We start from the raw sequence: 22,891 nt of genomic DNA on the forward strand, positions 1-22,891 counted from the left end.
CCATTTCATGATGCTCCCGACCGAACAGTTATTGTGCCTACGTTGCTTCCAGAGGCAGTTTGGAACTCGAGTAGTGAGTGTTGCAACTCTAGGACAGATGATTTTTACACGCTTCAGCACTCAGCGGTCCCGTTCTGTGAGCTTGTGTGGCCTACCACTTCGCTGCTGAGCCGGTGTTGCTCCTAGAGCGTTTCCACTTCACAATAACAGCACTTACAGTTGACCGGGGCAGCTCTAGCAGGGCAGAAATTTGACAAACAGACGTGTTGGAAAGGTGGCATCCTATGACGGTGCTACGTTGAAAGTCACTGACCTCTTCAGTAAGGCCATTCTACTGCCAATGTTTGTCTATGGAGATTGCATGGCTGTGTGCTCGATTTTATACACCGGTCAGCAATGGGTGTGGCTGAAATAGAATCCACTAATTTGAAGGGGTGTCCACATACCATCCTTTATGTATCTGTGTTATTTATTTATTTATTGTATTTATTTATATACAGTACCAGTCAAAAGTTTGGACACACCTACTCATTCAAGGGTTTTTCTTTATTTTTACTATTTTATACATCATAGAATAATAGTGAAGACATCAAAACTGTGAAATAACACATATGGAATCATGTAGTAACCAAAAAAAGTGTTAAACAAATCAAAATATATCTTATTTTGAGATTCTTCAAATAGCCACAATTTGCCTTGATGAAAGCTTTGCACAGTCTTGGCATTGTCTCAAACAGCTTCACCTGGAATGCTTTTCCAACAGTCTTGAAGGAGTTCCCACATATGCTGAGCACTTGTTAGCTGTTTTTCCTTCACTCTGCCGTCCGACTCATCCCAAACCATCTCAATTGGGTTGAGGTCGGGTGATTGTTGAGGCCAGGTCATCTGATGCAGCACTCCATCACTCTCCTTCTTGGTAAAATAGCCCTTACACAGCCTGGAGGTGTGTTGGGTCATTGTCCTGTTGAAAAACAAATGATAGTCCCACTAAGCCCAAACCAGATGGGATGGCGTATTGCTGCAGAATGCTGTGGTAGCCATGCTGGTTAAGTGTGCCTTGAATTCTAAATAAATCACAGACAGTGTCACCAGCAAAGCACCCCACACCATAACACCTCCTCCTCCATGCTTTACGGTGGGAACTACACATGCAGAGATCTTCCGTTCACCCACACCGTGTCTCACAAAGACACAGCGGTTTGAACCAAAAAATCTCAAATTTGGACTCCAGACCAAAGGACACATTTCCAACCGGTCTAATGTCCATTGCTCGTGTTTCTTGGCCCAAGCAGGTCTCTTATTATTATTGGTGTCCTTTAGTAGTGGTTTATTTGCAGCAATTCGACCATGAGGGCCTGATTCACACAGTCCCCTCTGAACAGCTGATGTTGATGTTGAGATGTGTCTGTTACTTGAACTCAAGGCAAGAGTAGCTATCTCAAATATGAAATATATTTTGATTTGTTTAACACTTTTTGGTTACTACATGATTCCATATCTGTTATTTCATAGTTTTGATGTCTTCACTATTATTCTACATTATAAAAATTTGTAAAAATTAAGAAAAACCCTTGAATAAATATGTGAAATAACACATATGCAAACATGTAGTAACCAAAAAAGTGTTAAACAAATCAAAATATATTTTATATTTGAGATTCTTCAAAGTAGCCACCCTTTGCCTTGATGACAGCTTTGCACAAATATGACTGTACATCTTTAGAACCCACAGATGTCCTCGGAGGTGGTGTCTGAAGTGCAGGTGTCTCTGAAGGAGCTTCCCATGGACAGCTGGATGGACCACCTGCCCTGTGCTCTTTGGGACGTTCCCCTGAGGAACCTAGCTCATACCAGGTAAGACACCTGGATGGACCACCTGTCCTGTGCTCTATGATGGGCCATTCCCCTGAGGAACCTAGCCATACCAGGTAAGACACCTGGATGGACCACCTGTCCTGTGCTCTTTGGGACGTTCCCCTGAGGAACCTAGCTATACCAGGTAAGACACCTGGATGGACCACCTGTCCTGTGCTCTTTGGGACGTTCCCCTGAGGAACCTAGCTATACCAGGTAAGACACCTGGATGGACCACCTGTCCTGTGCTCTTTGGGACGTTCCCCTGAGGAACCTAGCTATACCAGGTAAGACACCTGGATGGACCACCTGTCCTGTGCTCTTTGGGACGTTCCCCTGAGGAACCTAGCTATACCAGGTAAGACACCTGGATGGACCACCTGTCCTGTGCTCTATGATGGGCCGTTCCCCTGAGGAACCTAGCTATACCAGGTAAGACACCTGGATGGACCACCTGTCCTGTGCTCTTTGGGACGTTCCCCTGAGGAACCTAGCTATACCAGGTAAGACACCACCAACACTTTAATCAGCTGGCATTATGTCACAACACCAACACTTTAATCAGCTGGCATTATGTCACAACACCAACACTTTAATCAGCTGGCATTATGTCACAACACCAATACTTTAATCAGATGAAGCAGATGCTAAGCTACAGGACTGTTTTGCTGGAACAGACTGGAATGTGTTCCGGGATTCTTCCGATGGCATTGAGGAGTACACCACATCAGTGGCGCATTGGTGCATCTCAGTGCTTGAGGCGTCACTACAGACCCCTGGTTCGATTCCAGGCTGTATCACAATCGGCCGTGATTGGGAGTCCCATAGGGCGGCGCACAATTGGCCTAGCATCGTCCGGGTTTGGCGGTGTAGGCCGTCATTGTAAATAAGAATTTGTTCATAACTGACTTGCCTAGTTAAATAAAGGTTAAATAAAAAATGTAAAAGTCACTGGCTTCATCAATAAGTGTATCGATGACGTCATCCCCACTGTGACCGTACGTACATACCCCAACCAGAAGCCATGGATTACAGGAAACATCCTCACTGAGCTAAAGGGGTAGAGCTGCCGCTTTAAGGAGCGGGACTCTAACCCGGACGCTTATAAGAAATCCTGCTATGCCCTCCGCCGAACCATCAAACAGGCAAAGCGTCAATGCTTCAGTATTGCTTGCCTTAAAGCGAGCATAGAAGTGATTTAGCTTCGTCTGGTAAACTCTTGTCATTGGGCAGCTCGCGGCTGTGCTTCCCTTTGTAGTCTGTAATAGTTTTCAAGCCCTGCCACATCCGACGAGCGTCAGAGCCGGTGTAGTACGATTCAATCTTAGTCCTGTATTGCATGAGAGCACCAGCTGTTCCGGATGACTGTGTGATCACGCTCTCCATAGCCAATGTGAGTAAGACCTTTAAACAGGTCAACATTCACAAGACCGCAGGGCCAGACGGATTACCAGGACGTGTACTCCGAGCATGTGCTGACCAACTGGCAAGTGTCTTCACTGACATTTTCAACATGTCCCTGACTGAGTCTGTAATACCAACATGTTTCAAGCAGACCACCATAGTCCCCGTGCCCAAGGACTCTAAGATAACCTGCCTAAATGACTACCGACCCATAGCACGTCTGTAGCCATGAAGTGCTTTGAAAGGCTGGTCATGGCTCACATCAACACCATTTTCCCAGAAACCCTAGACCCACTCCAATTCGTATACCGCCCCAACAGATCCACAGATTATGCAATCTCTATTGCACTCCACACTGCCCTTTCCCACCTGGACAAAAGGGCAAAGCCTATTCCCTCTCAGGAGACTGAAAAGATTTGGCATGGGTCCTCAGATCCTCAAAAAGTTCTACAGCTGCACCATCGAGAGCATCCTGACCGGTTACATCACTGCCTGGTTTGTCAACTGCTCGGCCTCCGACTGCAGGGTACTACAGAGGGCAGTGCGTACGGCCCAGTACATCACTGGGGCCAAGCTTCCTGCCATCCAGGACCTCTATACCACGCGGTGTCAGAGGAAGGCCCTCAACATTGTCAAAGACTCCAGCCACCCTAGTCATAGACTGTTCTCTCTGCTACCGCACGGCAAACGGTACCGGAGCACCAAGTCTAGGTCCAAAAGGCTTCTTAACAGCTTCTACCCCCAAGCCATAAGACTCCTGAACAGCTAATCAAATGGCTACCCGGACTATTTGCACTGCCCCCCCTCTTTTATGCTGCTGCTACTCTCTGTTTATTATTACATTTACATTAAACCTACATGTACATATTACCTCGCCTAACCGGTGCCCCCGCACATTGACTCTGTACCCGGTACCCCCTGTATATAGCCTCCCTACTGTTATTTTTACTGTTATTTTGCTGCTTTTATTTTTTACTTATCTATTTTTTACTTAACACTTATTTTTCTTAAAACTGCATTGTTGGTTAAGGGCTTGTAAGTAAGCATTTCACTGTAAGGTCTACACCTGTTGTATTCGGCGCAGGTGACAAATACAATTTGATTTGATGTCACAACACCAACACTTTAATCAGATGGCATTCTGTCATCGCCAACACTTTCCATTTCCCTTGTAGGCATCTAGAGTGTCAAGTAAGGGATTTAATGAATGATGTAGTATAGAAACGTAAACTTTAAACTGGATCCTTAGGGGCATCATATGGGCACGAGGCTGACACATGACACTGACCATACACATGTAATACAGTTTCTCTGTTTCTATCTGTCTGTCTTCCTTGGTTCCCTGTTCAGGAAGCCATAATGCTATAACCTACTGTCTGGATAAGAGTGACCGCTCCCCTGTCGACCTGACCCAACCTGATCTGCTGCAGAAGCTAGACAAATACATGAAGCCCCTGATTCGACCATTTGTTTATAAATGGGCAGTTACACAGGTATGATTTTTAACAGCCGATCAGGGTTGTCAAACTACATTTCTGGAGTGTCTGCAGGTTTTCGCTCCTCTCCTGCACTTTATTGATCAATTAAGGTCATTGATTAGTTAGGTACTCCCCCTCATCTGGATGGCTAGGTCTTAATTGGACTCAAATTGAAACAAAATAACAAAACCCAGCAGAGACACAGCCCTCCAGGAATTGAGTTTGACCACCCTGACCTAGATGGCATAACACTACAGGTGCAGACTTTACACCTGGTGGCAGTACGTCAGTGCTGGTTGGGTTAATAATGTTGTTGCTCTGATAATGTTGTTGATCTGATAATGTTGTTGATCTGATAATGTTGTTGATCTGATAATTTTGTTGATCTGATAATGTTGTTGATCTGATAATGTTGTTAATATGATAATGTTGTTCATCTCGTAATGTTGTTTATCTGATAATGTTGTTGATCTGATAATGTTGTTGGTCCGATAATTTTGTTGATCTGATAATGTTGTTCATCTGATAATGTTGTTCATCTGATAATGTTGTTCATCTCGTAATGTTGTTGATCTGATAATGTTGTTGATCTGATAATTTTGTTGATCTGATAATTTTGTTGATCTGATAATGTTGTTGATCTGATAATGTTGTTGGTCTGATAATGTTGTTGATCTGATAATGTTGTTGCTCTGATAATGTTGTTGCTCTGATAATGTTGTTAATCTGATAATGTTGTTAATCTGATAATGTTGATGATGAGGCGGCAGGTAGCTTAGTGGTTAAGAGCGTTGTGCCAGTAACCGAAAGGTCGCTGGTTCTAATCCCCGAGCTGACTAGGTGAAAAATCTGTCGATGTGCCCTTGAGCAAGGCACTTAACCCTAATTGCTCCTGTAAGTCGCTCTGGATAAGAGCATCTGCTTAAAAAAAAAAAAGATCTGATAATGTTGATCTGATAATGTCCTATAGGAGGCGACAGTGAAGGAGCAGCTAGACTGTGGGGTCAGATATCTGGACCTGAGGATTGCACATCGACCCAACGACACCTCTACTAACCTGTACTTCTACCACGGAGTGTACACTACACTCACTGTAGAGGTATGATACTACGGAGTGTACACTACACTCACTGTAGAGGTATGATACTATGGAGTGTACACTATGCTAATTGTAGAGGTATGATACTTCTGTACTACCACAGAGTGTACACTACGTTCAATGTTAAAGGTATAATCTGTACTTCTATACTAGCAGGGAGCTACAGAGAGGGGTTGTACCATTTACTAGACTCTAGTGTTCTTATCTGACAACCTTATGACAAATAGGATATATAATTGATTTCAGATGTGATGGTGTTGCTGTGATTATGTTACACCAGTTGGACCCATGTCTATGTTCTCCACAGACCGTTCTTCAGGAGATCAGAGCCTGGCTGGACGTCCATCCCAGAGAGGTGGTTCTTCTGTCCTTCAGTCACTTCCTGGGTCTGAACCAGGACCTCCACACTGAACTCATATCCACCATCAGAACCGTCTTCACCTCCAAGCTCTGTCCAACTACGGTAGGGACACCTCCAAGCTCTGTCCAACTACGGTAGGGACACCTCCAGGCTCTGTCCAACTACGGTAGGGACACCTCCAGGCTCTGTCCAACTACGGTAGGACACCTCCAAGCTCTGTCCAACTACGGTAGGGACACCTCCAGGCTCTGTCCAACTACGGTAGGGACACCTCCAAGCTCTGTCCAACTACGGTAGGGACACCTCCAAGCTCTGTCCAACTACGGTAGGGACACCTCCAAGCTCTGTCCAACTACGGTAGGGACACCTCCAGGCTCTGTCCAACTACGGTAGGGACACCTCCAGGCTCTGTCCAACTACGGTAGGGACACCTCCAGGCTCTGTCCAACTACGGTAGGGACACCTCCAGGCTCTGTCCAACTACGGTAGGGACACCTCCAAGCTCTGTCCAACTACGGTAGGGACACCTCCAAGCTCTGTCCAACTACGGTAGGGACACCTCCAAGCTCTGTCCAACTACGGTAGGGACACCTCCAATGTTCCCTCTAATCTTTTTTGGCACTGAGCAAATTTCAGGTCTGCTGAGCGCAATTTCTGTGCAACTTCCAGCGTGCGTTTACTGTGAACACTGAGGCTGTACCCGCTTTAAGTTACCGTTTTAACAGTGGCCAAGTAGGCTACTGTGGCTATTTGATCATAATGTAGGCCTACCAGAGTGGCCTACCATCAAAAACTATGGAGAAAATTCATCTCATAACATTTTAACATGGAAATAGCAATTGAAATAGCTGTTCTATGATACAGCCTACAGGATTTTATTAGGATCCCCATTAGCTGTTGCAAAAGCAGCAGCTACTCTTCCTGGAGTCCACACAAAACATGAAACATTAAAAGACAAGAACAGCTCAAGGACAGAACTACAGATATTTAAAACAGTGGCAGCTAGACTAGCTGCTACTCCAAGCAGCTGATCAGACACTTGGTCGGCAGGATCAACCTGTTTATCCACTCAGACAAGGAGGTGAAAATGTTTTTGTATTGTGTTGTTTGATGCAAGAAACCACTTTACAAAATAAAATGTTGTTCCCATACCATTATTATAACAAAGAATCAGAAATGTATGCTACCCTCTGGCTATTGGCTCCTTAGCTTTTTCAAGCCTGTCTCAATACAACACTGTCCCAAACACTGACATAGGAAAGCTTTTTACATGACTCGATTTTCAAAGAGGCTGGAAATGGAAATGTTTTGTGCTCTTGTAGGAAGCAATCACTTCCCCATTTCTGACCAGAAAGGATCTACAGGGACAGTAGGGAGGGGATCTACAGGGAGGGGATCTACAGGGACAGTAGGGAGGGGATCTACAGGGAGGGGATCTACAGGGACAGTAGGGAGGGGATCTACAGGGAGGGGATCTACAGGGAGGCTATATACAGGGACAGTAGGGAGGCTATATACAGGGACAGTAGGGTTAGGGCTATATACAGGGAGGGGATCTACAGGGACAGTAGGGAGGCTATATACAGGGACAGTAGGGTTAGGGGCTATATACAGGGACAGTAGGGAGGCTATATACAGGGACAGTAGGGTTAGGGCTATATACAGGGACAGTAGGGAGGCTATATACAGGGACAGTAGGGAGGCTATATACAGGGACAGTAGGGTTAGGGCTATATACAGGGACAGTAGGGAGGCTATATACAGGGACAGTAGGGTTAGGGCTATATACAGGGAGGGGATCTACAGGGACAGTAGGGAGGCTATATACAGGGACAGTAGGGTTAGGGCTATATACAGGGACAGTAGGGAGGCTATATACAGGGAGGCTATATACAGGGAGGGGATCTACAGGGACAGTAGGGAGGCTATATACAGGGAGGCTATATACAGGGAGGGGATCTACAGGGACAGTAGGGAGGCTATATACAGGGACAGTAGGGTTAGGGCTATATACAGGGAGGGGATCTACAGGGACAGTAGGGAGGCTATATACAGGGACAGTAGGGAGAGCTATATACAGGGAGGCTTATATACAGGGAGGCTATATACAGGGACAGTAGGGAGGCTATATACAGGGAGGCTATATACAGGAGGCTATATACAGGGACAGTAGGGAGGCTATATACAGGGAGGCTATATACAGGGAGGCTATATACAGGAGGCTATATACAGGAGGCTATATACAGGGAGGCTATATACAGGAGGCTATATACAGGAGGCTATATACAGGAGGCTATATACAGGGAGGCTATATACAGGAGGCTATATACAGGGAGGGATCTACAGGGACAGTAGGGAGGCTATATACAGGAGGGGATCTACAGGAGGCTATATACAGGAGGCTATATACAGGAGGCTACATACAGGGAGGCTATATACAGGGAGGCTATATACAGGGAGGCTATATACAGGAGGCTTATACAGGGAGGCTATATACAGGGAGGGATCTACAGGGACAGTAGGGAGGCTATATACAGGGAGGCTATATACAGGAGGGGATCTACAGGGAGGCTATATACAGGGAGGCTATATACAGGGAGGCTATATACAGGGAGGCTATATACAGGGAGGGGATCTACAGGGAGGCTATATACAGGGAGGCTATATACAGGGAGGCTATATACAGGGAGGCTATATACAGGGAGGCTATATACAGGGAGGCTATATACAGGGAGGGATCTACAGGGACAGTAGGGAGGCTATATACAGGAGGGGGATCTACAGGGACAGTAGGAGGCTATATACAGGGAGGCTATATACAGGGAGGCTATATACAGGGAGGCTATATACAGGGAGGGGAACAGTAGGGAGGCTATATACAGGAGGCTATATACAGGAGGAAACAGTAGGGAGGCTATATACAGGGGAGGAAACAGTAGGGAGGCTATATACAGGGAGGCTATATACAGGGAGGCTATATACAGGGAGGGGATCTACAGGGAGGGGATCTACAGGGAGGCTATATACAGGGAGGCTATATACAGGGAGGCTATATACAGGGAGGGGATCTACAGGGACAGTAGGGAGGCTATATACAGGGAGGCTATATACAGGGAGGCTATATACAGGGAGGGGATCTACAGGGACAGTAGGGAGGCTATATACAGGGAGGCTATATACAGGGAGGATCTACAGGGACAGTAGGGAGGCTATATACAGGGAGGCTATATACAGGGAGGGGATCTACAGGGACAGTAGGGAGGCTATATACAGGGAGGCTATATACAGGGAGGCTATATACAGGGAGGCTATATACAGGGACAGTAGGGAGGCTATATACAGGGACAGTAGGGAGGCTATATACAGGAGGCTATATACAGGAGGCTATATACAGGGACAGTAGGGAGGCTATATACAGGGAGGCTATATACAGGGAGGCTATATACAGGGAGGCTATATACAGGGAGGCTATATACAGGGAGGCTATATACAGGGAGGCTATATACAGGGAGGCTATATACAGGGACAGTAGGGAGGCTATATACAGGGAGGCTATATACAGGGAGGCTATATACAGGGACAGTAGGGAGGCTATATACAGGGAGGCTATATACAGGGAGGCTATATACAGGGAGGCTATATACAGGGAGGGGATCTACAGGGACAGTAGGGAGGCTATATACAGGGAGGGCTATATACAGGGACAGTAGGGAGGCTATATACAGGAGGATCTACAGGGAGGCTATATACAGGAGGCTATATACAGGGAGGCTTATACAGGAGGCTATATACAGGAGGCTATATACAGGGAGGGGATCTACAGGAGGCTATATACAGGAGGCTATATACAAGGAGGCTATATACAGGGAGGCTATATACAGGGAGGCTTATATACAGGGAGGCTATATACAGGAGGGGGATCTACAGGGACAGTAGGGAGGCTATATGCAGGGAGGATCTACAGGGACAGTAGGGAGGCTATATACAGGGAGGCTATATACAGGGAGGCTATATACAGGGAGGCTATATACAGGGAGGGGATCTACAGGGAGGGGATCTACAGGGACAGTAGGGAGGCTATATACAGGAGGCCATATACAGGAGGGGAACAGTAGGGAGGCTATATACAGGGAGGGGATCTACAGGGAGGCTATATACAGGGAGGCTATATACAGGGAGGATCTACAGGAGGCTATATACAGGGAGGCTATATACAGGGAGGGGATCTACAGGGACAGTAGGGAGGCTATATACAGGGAGGCTATATACAGGGAGGGGATCTACAGGGACAGTAGGGAGGCTATATACAGGGAGGCTATATACAGGGAGGCTATATACAGGAGGCTATATACAGGGACAGTAGGGAGGCTATATACAGGAGGCTATATACAGGGAGGCTATATACAGGGACAGTAGGGAGGCTATATACAGGAGGCTATATACAGGGGAGGCTATATACAGGGAGGCTATATACAGGGACAGTAGGGAGGCTATATACAGGAGGCTATATACAGGGAGGCTATATACAGGGAGGGGATCTACAGGGACAGTAGGGAGGCTATATACAGGGAGGGGATCTACAGGGACAGTAGGGAGGCTATATACAGGGAGGCTATATACAGGGAGGGGATCTACAGGGAGGCTATATACAGGGAGGCTATATACAGGGAGGCTATATACAGGAGGCTATATACAGGGAGGGGATCTACAGGGAGGCTATATAAGGGAGGCTATATACAGGAGGGATCTACAGGACAGTAGGGAGGCTATATACAGGGAGGGATCTACAGGGACAGTAGGGAGGCTATATACAGGAGGCTATATACAGGAGGGGAACAGTAGGGAGGCTATATACAGGAGGAAACAGTAGGGGAGGCTATATACAGGGGGGATCTACAGGGACAGTAGGGAGGCTATATACAGGAGGCTATATACAGGGAGGATCTACAGGGACAGTAGGGAGGCTATATACAGGGAGGATCTACAGGGACAGTAGGGAGGCTATATACAGGGAGGCTATACAGGGAGGCTATATACAGGGAGGCTATATACAGGGAGGATCTACAGGGACAGTAGGGAGGCTATATACAGGGAGGCTATATACAGGGAGGGGATCTACAGGGACAGTAGGGAGGCTATATACAGGGAGGGATCTACAGGGACAGTAGGGAGGCTATATACAGGGAGGGAAACAGTATAGTGTCAGAGGATCATCAGACAGACAGAACACTACAGGAAAATGTATCAAGAGGGATAGATGTACTGTATGTTAACTGATATACAGTGGGGGAAACAAGTATTTGATCCCCTGCTGATTTTTGTACGTTGCCCACTGACAAAGACATGATCAGTCTATAATTTTAATGGTAGGTTTATTTGAACACTGAGAGACAGAATAACAACAACAAAATCCAGAAAAAGCATGTCAAAAATGTTATAAATTGATTTGCATTTTAATGAGGGAAATAAGTATTTGACCCCCTCTCAATCAGAAAGATTTCTGGCTCCCAGGTGTCTTTTATACAGGTAACGAGCTGAGATTAGGAGCACACTCGTAAAGGAGTGCTTCTAATCTCAGTTTGTTACCTGTATAAAGACACCTGTCCACAGAAGCAATCAATCAATCAGATTCCAAACTCTCCACCATGGCCCAAGACCAAAGAGCTCTCCAAGGATGTCAGGGACAAGATTGTAGACCTACACAAGGCTGGAATGGGCTACAAGACCATCGCCAAGCAGCTTGGTGAGAAGGTGACAACAGTTGGTGCGATTATTCGCAATTGGAAGAAACACAAAGAATTGTCAATCTCCCTCGGCCTGGGGCTCCATGCAAGATCTCACCTCGTGGAGTTGCAATGATCATGAGAACGGTGAGAATCAGCCCAAAACTACATGGGAGGATCTTTTCAATGATCTCAAGGCAGCTGGGACCATAGTCACCAAGAAAACAATTGGTAACACACTATGCCGTGAAGGACTGAAATCCTGCAGCGCCCGCAAAGTCCCCTACTCAAGAAAGCACATATACAGGCCCGTCTGAAGTTTTGACAATTAACATCTGAATGATTCAGAGGAGAACTGGGTGAAAGTGTTGTGGTCAGATGAGACCAAATCAGGCTCTTTGTCATCAACACAACTCGCCGTGTTTGGAGGAGGAGGAATGCTGTCTATGATCCCAAGAACACCATCCCCACCGTCAAACATGGAGGTGGAAAACATGCCTTGGGGGTGTTTTTCTGCTAAGGGGACAGGACAACTTCACCGCATCAAAGGGACGATGGATGGGGCCATGTACCGTCAAATCCTGGGTGCGAACCTCCTTCCCCTCAGCCAGGGCATTGAAAATGGGTCGTGGATGGGTATTCCAGCATGACAATGACCCAAAACACACGGCCAAGGCAACAAAGGAGTGGCTCAAGAAGCACATTAAGGTCCTGGAGTGGCCTAGCCAGTCTCCAGACCTTAATCCCATAGAAAATCTGTGGAGGGAGCTGAAGGTTCGAGTTGCCGAAACGTCAGCCTCGAAACCTTAATGACTTGGAGAAGATCTGCAAAGAGGAGTGTGCAAACCTGGTAGCCAACTACAAGAAACGTCTGACCTCTGTGATTGCCAACAAGGGTTTTGCCACCAAGTACTAAGTCATGTTTTTGCCGAGGGGTCAAATACTTATTTCCCTCATTAAAATGCAAATCAATTTATAACATTTTTGACATGCGTTTTCTGGATTTCTTTGTTGTTATTCTGTCTCTCACTGTTCAAATAAACCTACCATTAAAATTATAGACTGATCATGTCTTTGTCAGTGGGCAAACGTAAAAAAATCAGCTGGGGATCAAATCCTTTTCCCTCTCTGTACCTTGCCAACCAATCACAGCATTTTCACTGTAATGTCTACTCTGCACCTGTTGTATTCCGTCGCATGTGGCAAATAAAATTTGATTTGATTAACGTTTTCAATCACTCCACAAATTTCTTGTTAATAAACTATAGTTTTGGCAAGTCGGTTAGGACATCTACTTTGTGCATGACAAGTAATTTTTTCCAATAATTGTTTACAGACAGATTATTTCACTTATAATTCACTATATTACATTTCCAGTGGGTCAGAAGTTTATATACACTATGGCACAACTATGCTCTCCTGAGTGGCGCAGTGGTCTAAGGCACTGCATCGCAGTGCTAGCTGTGCCACTAGAGATCCTGGTTCGAATCCAGGCTCTGTCGTAGCCGGCCGTGACCGGGAGGCCCATGGGGCGCGGCAATTGGCCCAGCGTCGTCCAGGAGGGGAGGGAATGGCCTGCAGGGATGTAGCTCAGTTGGTAGAGCATGGCGTTTTGCAACGCCAGGGTTGGGGGTATGGAAAAAATAAAAAAAATAAAAAGATTTTAAAAAATAATGTAAGTCGCTCTGGATAAGAGCGTCTGCTAAATGACGTAAATGTAAATGTTGACTGTGCCTTTAAACAGCTTGAAAAATTCTAGAAATGATGTCATGGCTTTAGAAGCTTCTGATAGGCTAATTGACATCATTTGAGTCAATTGGAAGTGTACCTGGGGATGTATTTCAAGGCCTACCTTCAAACTCAGTGCCTCTTTGCTTGACATCATGGGAAAATCAAAAGAAATCAGCCAAGACTTCAGGAAAAAAACAGAAACCTCCACAAGTTTGGTTCATCCCTTGGGAGGAATTTCCAACGACTCAAGGTACCACGTTCATCTGTACAAACAATAGTACGTAAGTATAAACACCATGGGACCACGCAGCCGTCATACCGCTCAGGAAGGAGATGCGTTCTGTCTCCTAGAGATGAACGTGATTTTGGGTGCGAAAAGTGCAAATCAATCCCAGAACAACAGCAAAGGACCTTGTGAAGATTCTGGAGGAAACATGTACAGAATTATCTATATCCACAGTAAAACTAGTCCTACATCGACATAACCTGAAAGGCCGCTCAGCAAGGAAAAGCCACTGCTCCAAAACCGCCATAAAAAAAGCCAGTCTACGGTTTGCAACTGCACATGGGGACAAAGATCGTACTTTTGGAGAAATGTCCTCTGGTCTGATGAAACAAAAATAGAACTGTTTGGCCATAATGACCATCGTGATTGGAGGAAAAAGGGGAAGACTTGCAAGCTGAAGAACACCATCCCAACCATGAAGCACGGGGGTGGCAGCATCATGCTGTGGGGGTGCGTTGCTGCAGGGAGGGACTGGTGCACTTCACAAAATAGATGGCATCATGAGGAAGGAAAATGATGTGGATATATTGAAGCAACATCTCAAGACATCAGTCAGGAAGTTAAAGCTTGGTACGCAAATGGGTCTTCTAAATGGACAATGACCTCAAGCATACTTTCAAAATTGTGGCAAAATGGCTTAAGGACAACAAAGTCAAGGTATTGGAGTGGCCATAACAAAGCCCTGACCTCAATCCTATAGAAAATGTGTGGGCAGAACTGAAAAGCGTGTGTGCGCAAGGAGGCCTACAAACCTGACTCAGTTACACCAGCTCTGTCAGGAGGAATGGGCCAAAATTCACCCAACTTATTGTGGGAAGCTTGTGGAAGGCTACCGAAATGTTTGACCCAAGTTAAACAATTTAAAGGCAATGCTACCAAATACTAATTGAGTGTATGTACACTTCTGACCCTCTGGGAATGTGATGAAAGAAATAAAAGCTGAAATAAATCATTCTCTCTACTATTATTCTGACATTTCACATTCTTAAAATAAAGTGGTGATCCTAACTGACCTAAGACAGGGAATTTGTACTAGGATTAAATGTCAGGAATAGTGAAAAACTGAGTTGAAATGTATTTGGCTAAGGTGTATGTAAACTTCCGACTTCAACTGTATTTAGTATAGTTTTATCTAAAAAGGATAACTTTTTTTATGTTTTACTGTTTTTATTATTATGAAATCCACTGAGGAGGATGGTCCTCTCCTTCCTCCTCTGAGGAGCCTCCACTGGTTTTGACACAGCCAGATCAACAGTCGGGGCAGTAGCATACAGTGGGGAAAAAGAGTATTTAGTCAGCCACCAATTGTGCAAGTTCTCCCACTTAAAAAGATGAGAGAGAGGCCTGTAATTTTCATCATAGGTACACGTCAACTATGACAGACAAATTGAGAAAAAAATGTCCAGAAAATCACATTGTAGGATTTTAATGAATTTATTTGCAAATTATGGTGGAAAATAAGTATTTGGTCACCTACAAACAAGCAAGATTTCTGGCTCTCACAGACCTGTAACTTCTTATTTAGAGGCTCCTCTGTCCTCCACTCGTTACCAGTATTAATGGCACCTGTTTGAACTTGTTATCAGTATAAAAGACACCTGTCCACAACCTGAAACAGTCACACTCCAAACTCCACTATGGCCAAGACCAAAGAGCTGTCAAAGGACATCAGAAACAAAATTGTAGACCTGCACCAGTCTGGGAAGACTGAATCTGCAATAGGTAAGCAGCTTGGTTTGAAGAAATCAACTGTGGGAGCAATTGTTAGGAAATGGAAGACATACAAGACCACTGATAATCTCCCTCGATCTGGGGCTCCACGCAAGATCTCACCCCGTGGGGTCAAAATGATCACAAGAACGGTGAGCAAAAATCCCAGGAACCACACGGGGGACCTAGTGAATGACCTGCAGAGAGCTGGGACCAAAGTAACAAAGCCTACCATCAGTAACACACTCGACGCCAGGGACTCAAATCCTGCAGTGCCAGACGTGTCCCCCTGCTTAAGCCAGTACATGTCCAGGCCCGTCTGAAGTTTGCTAGAGTGCATTTGGATGATCCAGAAGAGGATTGGGAGAATGTCATATGGTCAGATGAAACCAAAATAGAACTTTTTGGTAAAAACTCAACTCGTCGTGTTTGGAGGACAAAGAATGCTGAGATGCATCCAAAGAACACCATACCTACTGTGAAGCATGGGGGTGGAAACATCATGCTTTGGGGCTGTTTTTCTGCAAAGGGACCAGGACGACTGATCCGTGTAAAGGAAAGAATGAATGGGGCCAATGTATCGTGAGAGTTTGAGTGAAAACCTCCTTCCATCAGCAAGGGCATTGAAGATGAAACGTGGCTGGGTCTTTCAGCATGACAATGATCCCAAACACACCGCCCGGGCAACGAAGGAGTGGCTTCGTAAGAAGCATTTCAAGGTCCTGGAGTGGCCTAGCCAGTCTCCAGATCTCAACCCCATAGAAAATCTTTGGAGGAGTTGAAAGTCTGTGTTGCCCAGCGACAGCCCCAAAACATCACTGCTCTAGAGGAGATCTGCATGGAGGAATGGGCCAAAATACCAGCAACAGTGTGTGAAAACCTCGTGAAGACTTAACAGAAAACGTTTGACCTGTGTCATTGCCAACAAAGGGTATATAACAAAGTATTGAGAAACTTTTGTTATTGACCAAATACTTATTTTCCACCATAATTTGCAAATAAATTCATTAAAAATCCTACAATGTGATTTTCTGGGTTTTTTTTCCTCAATTTGTCTGTCATAGTTGACGTGTACCTATGATGAAAATTACAGGCCTCTCATCTTTTTAAGTGGGAGAACTTGCACAATTGGTGGCTGACTAAATACTTTTTTTCCCCACTGTATATCTGACCAAATTATGAAAGACAAGCATTGTACTTTTGAATTCCGTAAAGTGAGTGTGGAAGAGGTGAAAAAAGTATTGTTGTCTATCAACAATTACAAGCCACCGGGGTCTGACAACTTGGATGGAAAATTACTGAGGATAATAGCGAGACGATATTGCCACTCCTATTTGCCATCTCTTCAATTTAAGCCTACTGAATGTGTGCCCTCAGGCCTGGAGGGAAGCAAAAGTCATTCCGCTACCTAAGAATAGTAAAGCCCCTTAACTGGCTCAAATAGCCGACCAATTAGCCTGTTACCAACCCTTAGAAAACTTTTTGAAAAAAATGGTGTTTGACCAGATACAATGCTATTTTACAGTAAACAAATTGCAACAGACTTTCAGCACGCTTATAGGGAAGGACATTCAACAAGCACTGCACTTGCACAAATGACTGATGATTGGCTGAGAGAAATTGATGACAAAAATATTGTGAGGGGCTGTTTTTGTTAGACTTCAGTGCGTTTTTGACATTATCGATCATAGTCTGCTGCTGGAAGACCGTATGTGTTATTAAATTTACATTTTAGTCATTTAGCAGACGCTCTTATCCAGAGCGACTTACAGAGCAATTTAGGGTTAAGTGCCTTGCTTAAGGGCACATCGGCAGATTTTTCACCTAGTCGGCTCAGGGATTAGAACCAGCGACCTTTCGGTTACTGGCACAACGCTCTTACCCACTAAGCTACCTGCCGCCCATGGCTTTACACCTCCTGCTATATTGTGGATAAAGAGTTACCTGTCTAACAGAACACAGAGGATGTTCTTTAATGAAGCGTCTCCAACATAATCCAGGTAGAATCAGGAATTCCCCAGGGCAGCTGTCTAGGCCCTTACTTTTTCAAGTATTTCAGTTTCCCTGCATTAAAATAACCAGCCACTGGGAGTGCTGCCTCTGGATGAGCATTTTCTTGTTGCTTATGACCCTATACAGCTCGTTGAGTGCGGTCTTAGTGCCAGCATTGGTTTGTGGTAGTAAATAGACAGCTATGAAAAATATAAATAAACTCTCTTGGTAAATAGTGTTGTCTACAGCTTAACATTAGGGATTTTAACTCAGGCGAGAGAACCTCGGAGACTTCCTTAATATTAGAGATTGTTTACCAGCTGTTGTTAACAAATACACACACCTCCCCTCTTGAGCTTTCCAGCGTTGCTGTTCTGTCCTGCCGATGAATAGAAAAAACATTTACATGTATATTATCCATGTCCTTGTTCAGCCGCGACAGAGGATAGAATATTGCAGAAACATAGGATATTGCAGTTCTTCAGGTCCGTTGATAGGATGGTCTCGAACGGAGCTCATCCAGTTAGTTCTCAATAGAACAGAGGGTAGAGGCAGTTTATGTACTCTCCAATAGAACAGAGGGTAGAGGCAGTTTATGTACTCTCCAATAGAACAGAGGGTAGAGGCAGTTTATGTACTCTCACATAGAACAGAGGCTAGAGGCAGTTTATATCCTCTCAATAGAACAGAGGCTAGAGGCAGTTTATGTACTCTCCAATAGAACAGAGGGTAGAGGCAGTTTATGTACTCTCCAATAGAACAGAGGGTAGAGGCAGTTTATGTACTCTCCAATAGAACAGAGGGTAGAGGCAGTTTATGTACTCTCCAACAGAACAGAGGGTAGAGGCAGTTATGTACTCTCCAATAGAACAGAGGGTAGAGGCAGTTTATGTACTCTCCAATAGAACAGAGGGTAGAGGCAGTTTATGTACTCTCCAATATAACAGAGGGTAGAGGCAGTTTATGTACTCTCAATAGAACAGAGGGTAGAGGCGGTTTATGTACTCTCCAATAGAACAGAGGGTAGAGGCAGTTTATGTACTCTCCAACAGAACAGAGGGTAGAGGCAGTTTATGTATCTCCAATAGAACAGAGGGTAGAGGCAGTTTGCATGTACTCTCAATAGAACAGAGGTAGAGGCAGTTTATGTACTCTCCAATAGAACAGAGGGTAGAGGCAGTTTATGTACTCTCAATAGAACAGAGGGTAGAGGCAGTTTATGTACTCTCCAATAGAACAGAGGGTAGAGGCAGTTTATGTACTCTCCAATAGAACAGAGGGTAGAGACAGTTTATGTACTCTCCAATAGAACAGAGGGTAGAGGCAGTTTATGTACTCTCCAATAGAACAGAGGGTAGAGGCAGTTTATGTACTCTCCAATAGAACAGAGGGTAGAGGCAGTTTATGTACTCTCCAATAGAACAGAGGGTAGAGGTTTATGTACTCTCCAATAGAACAGAGGGTAGAGGCAGTTTATGTGTACTCTATAATAGAACAGAGGGTAGAGGCAGTTTATGTACTCTCCAATAGAACAGAGGGTGAGGCAGTTTATGTACTCTCCAATAGAACAGAGGGTAGAGGCAGTTATGTACTCTCAATAGAACAGAGGGTAGAGTGGGCAGTTTATGTACTCCAATAGAACAGGAGTGGTAGAGGCAGTTATGTACTCTCCAACAGAACTGAGGGTAGAGGCAGTTTTGACTCTCCAATCAGAACAGAGGGTAGAGGCAGTTTATGTACTCTCCAATAGAACAGAGGCTAGAGGCAGTTTATGTACTCTCCAATAGAACAGAGGCTAGAGGCAGTTTATGTACTCTCAATAGAACAGAGGTAGAGGCAGTTTATGTACTCTCAATAGAACAGAGGGTAGAGGCAGTTTATGCTACTCTCCAATAGAACAGAGGGTAGAGGCAGTTTATGTACTCTCCAATAGAACAGAGGGTAGAGGCAGTTTATGTACTCTCCAATAGAACAGAGGGTAGAGGCAGTTTATGTACTCTCCAATAGAACAGAGGGTAGAGGCAGTTTATGTACTCTCCAATAGAACAGAGGGTAGAGGCAGTTTATGTACTCTCAATAGAACAGAGGGTAGAGGCAGTTTATGTACTCTCCAATAGAACAGAGGGTAGAGGCAGTTTATGTACTCTCCAATAGAACAGGAGGTAGAGGCAGTTTATGTACTCTCCAATAGAACAGAGGGTAGAGGCAGTTTATGTACTCTCAACAGAACAGAGGGTAGAGGCAGTTTATGTACTCTCCAATAGAACAGAGGGTAGAGGCAGTTTATGTACTCTCCAACGTAGTTTCGTCAGGGCGCCCTCACGTCAGCCTCACTTACGCTGCCATACCGTAAATGACTTGGTAATAGGAAAGAAATGTATTTCCATTACAGAATTAAAAAGCAATTTTGGACTGACCAATGTAGATGTTTTCCAATACATGCAATTTAAAAGTTTCATATAACAACATTTTGATCTGAAATCTTTTGGACATCAGAGCAATCTTGAGGGGAATCCTATTTGAGTTAGAAAATGATGTTCATATGATAGGTAAGATATACCAAACCTTGCAGAAAACCTGTACAATTTACAATCTCTTCGAAAAAAAGTATAACTACTGGAACCAAGACTTAAAAAGAACTGATATTGGCAGAAGATGGAGGTTGGGACAGAACTAACGAAATGACAGTTAAGACAAATGTAAGCTTAATCCAGTGGGCAGAGTTGAAACTTGGCTGTCGAAGTATTACAATGTAAATGTACTTTTAATCTGTCTGTCAGCATATTTCAAGATATAGCATATGAGGGTGCAGTGAGATACCCGATGGGTTGGACGTTAACTTTTCTCGTCAGTTATCTTGAAAAAATTTATACTTAAAAACTGGGAATCAACCAATCCTTCAACGTTAACACAATGGAAAGGTCAAATGCTTTATTATCTAAATGTTGAAAGTGCGTGGGCGACAGAGAAACAAAATGGTGTGGTTTGAAGCCATGTGGCAGAGAGTGAAGCTGGCGCTGGAGATGGGGGTGTGGTCAGGTGGGTGTGGCCAGGTGGGATGTTGTTGATCTGGAGATGGGGGTGTGGTCAGGTGGGATGTCGTGGATGTTTGTGTGCGTCTGTATGTTGTGGTTTGTATGTGTATGTTGTGTATTATAAAAATAAATAAATAAATGATATAGTGTTACCACAATGTTTCCTAGCATGGCATGAGCCATAATTTCCCGTGATTCCATTCCCTGATCCCAACATTCCCATGATCCTCTGTGTTCCAGGAAGTGGTGACACTGAGGAACCTGTGGTCGCTGGGTTACCAGGTGATTGTCTCCTATGAGCACTGCGTGGTCCGCCTCTACAGCGACCTTTGGCCTCCACATCCCCTACTGGTGGGCCAACAAGTGTAAAGCTGAGGCTCTGATCGAGGAGTTCGAACACAGGAAACAACATGGCCGCCCAGGTAACCTGCAGATGGCCACATTTTGCTATGAAATATTGTGCAGAGTAAGGATTATCTAACACTGCCTATGCAAATAATTTTGAAATAGAAGTGCTGCTGTGCACTTTTAGGGGCCGATTCAGACTTCAGAAATGTACGCCTTTTCTATGCACCCCTCCTACCCACTTCTCAGTATTTGGTATTCAGACGTATCTTATGGCTACCTTAAGTTACCTTATGCGCTCAGAATAAATGTAATTCAACCACTGTAACCCCTCCCACTTGCTGGCCAACAGAGTTTCTCGTGGAGTTTTCATTCAATAAGGTTTTCCAGTACATCTATCTTAAGCCATCCCTTTAAATACTGTGTACCTTTTCATATTTTGAATTTTGGGCTGTAGTGACGCCGCTTAGACCGCTGTACCTTTTAGTTAGAATTTTGTTGACAGACTCAAATAGAAAACTAGAACACATCTATACATCCTCCTCTGTAAACTGGTCATCGCTGGATAACCGTCGCAAGACCCACTGGTTGATGCTTATTTACAAAACTCTCTTAGGCCTCACTCCCCTATCTGAGATACCTACTGCAGCCCTCATCCTCCACATACAACACCCGTTCTGACAGTCACATTCTCTTTATGTAGTGTTGTGGTGTCTCTCTTTATGTAGTGTTGTGGTCTCTCTCTTTATGTAGTGTTGTGGTGTCTCTCTTTATGTAGTGTTGTGGTTTCTCTCTTTATGTAGTGTTGTGGCGTCTCTCTTTATGTAGTGTTGTGGTGTCTCTCTTTATGTAGTGTTGTGGCGTCTCTCTTTATGTAGTGTTGTGGTGTCTCTCTTTATGTAGTGTTGTGGTGTCTCTCTTTATGTAGTGTTGTGGTGTCTCTCTTTATGTAGTGTTGTGGTTTCTCTCTTTATGTAGTGTTGTGGCGTCTCTCTTTATGTAGTGTTGTGGTGTCTCTCTTTATGTAGTGTTGTGGTGTCTCTCTTTATGTAGTGTTGTGGCGTCTCTCTTTATGTAGTGTTGTGGTGTCTCTCTTTATGTAGTGTTGTGGCGTCTCTCTTTATGTAGTGTTGTGGTGTCTCTCTTTATGTAGTGTTGTGGTGTCTCTCTTTATGTAGTGTTGTGGCGTCTCTCTTTATGTAGTGTTGTAGGCGTCTCTCTTTATGTAGTGTTGTGGTGTCTCTCTTTATGTAGTGTTGTGGCGTCTCTCTTTATGTAGTGTTGTGGCGTCTCTCTTTATGTAGTGTTGTGTTGTCTCTCTTTATGTAGTGTTGTGCGCGTCTCTCTTTATGTAGTGTTGTGGCGTTCTCTCTTTATGTAGTGTTGTGGCGTCTCTCTTTATGTAGTGTTGTGGTGTCTCTCTTTATGTAGTGTTGTGGTGTCTCTCTTTATGTAGTGTTGTGGTGTCTCTCTTTATGTAGTGTTGTGGTGTCTCTCTTTATGTAGTGTTGTGGTGTCTCTCTTTATGTAGTGTTGTGGTGTCTCTCTTTATGTAGTGTTGTGGCGTCTCTCTTTATGTAGTGTTGTGGTGTCTCTCTTTATGTAGTGTTGTGGTGTCTCTCTTTATGTAGTGTTGTGGTGTCTCTCTTTATGTAGTGTTGTGGTGTCTCTCTTTATGTAGTGTTGTGGCGTCTCTCTTTATGTAGTGTTGTGGTGTCTCTCTTTATGTAGTGTTGTGGTGTCTCTCTTTTATGTAGTGTTGTGCGTCTCTCTTTATGTAGTGTTGTGGTGTCTCTCTTTATGTAGGGTTGTGGTGTCTCTCTTTATGTAGTGTTGTGGTGTCTCTCTTTATGTAGTGTTGTGGCGTCTCTCT

General features: G+C 44.6%; 1 protein-coding gene across 1 annotated transcript; it reads left to right on the plus strand.

The window, feature by feature from the left end:
• Positions 1-2,296: 2,296 nt before the first annotated feature.
• Positions 2,297-21,000, plus strand: LOC123486218 (PI-PLC X domain-containing protein 1-like; the record flags this gene model as incomplete). Its single annotated transcript, XM_045217477.1, has 5 exons — positions 2,297-2,357; positions 4,609-4,751; positions 5,707-5,835; positions 6,143-6,298; positions 20,914-21,000. Coding segments are annotated over exons 1-5 (573 nt in total), but the record flags the coding sequence as incomplete, so codon positions are not given.
• Positions 21,001-22,891: the final 1,891 nt, after the last annotated feature.

This window comes from Coregonus clupeaformis, unplaced genomic scaffold, assembly GCF_020615455.1.
Source record: "Coregonus clupeaformis isolate EN_2021a unplaced genomic scaffold, ASM2061545v1 scaf1070, whole genome shotgun sequence".
Classification (NCBI taxonomy): domain Eukaryota; kingdom Metazoa; phylum Chordata; class Actinopteri; order Salmoniformes; family Salmonidae; genus Coregonus; species Coregonus clupeaformis.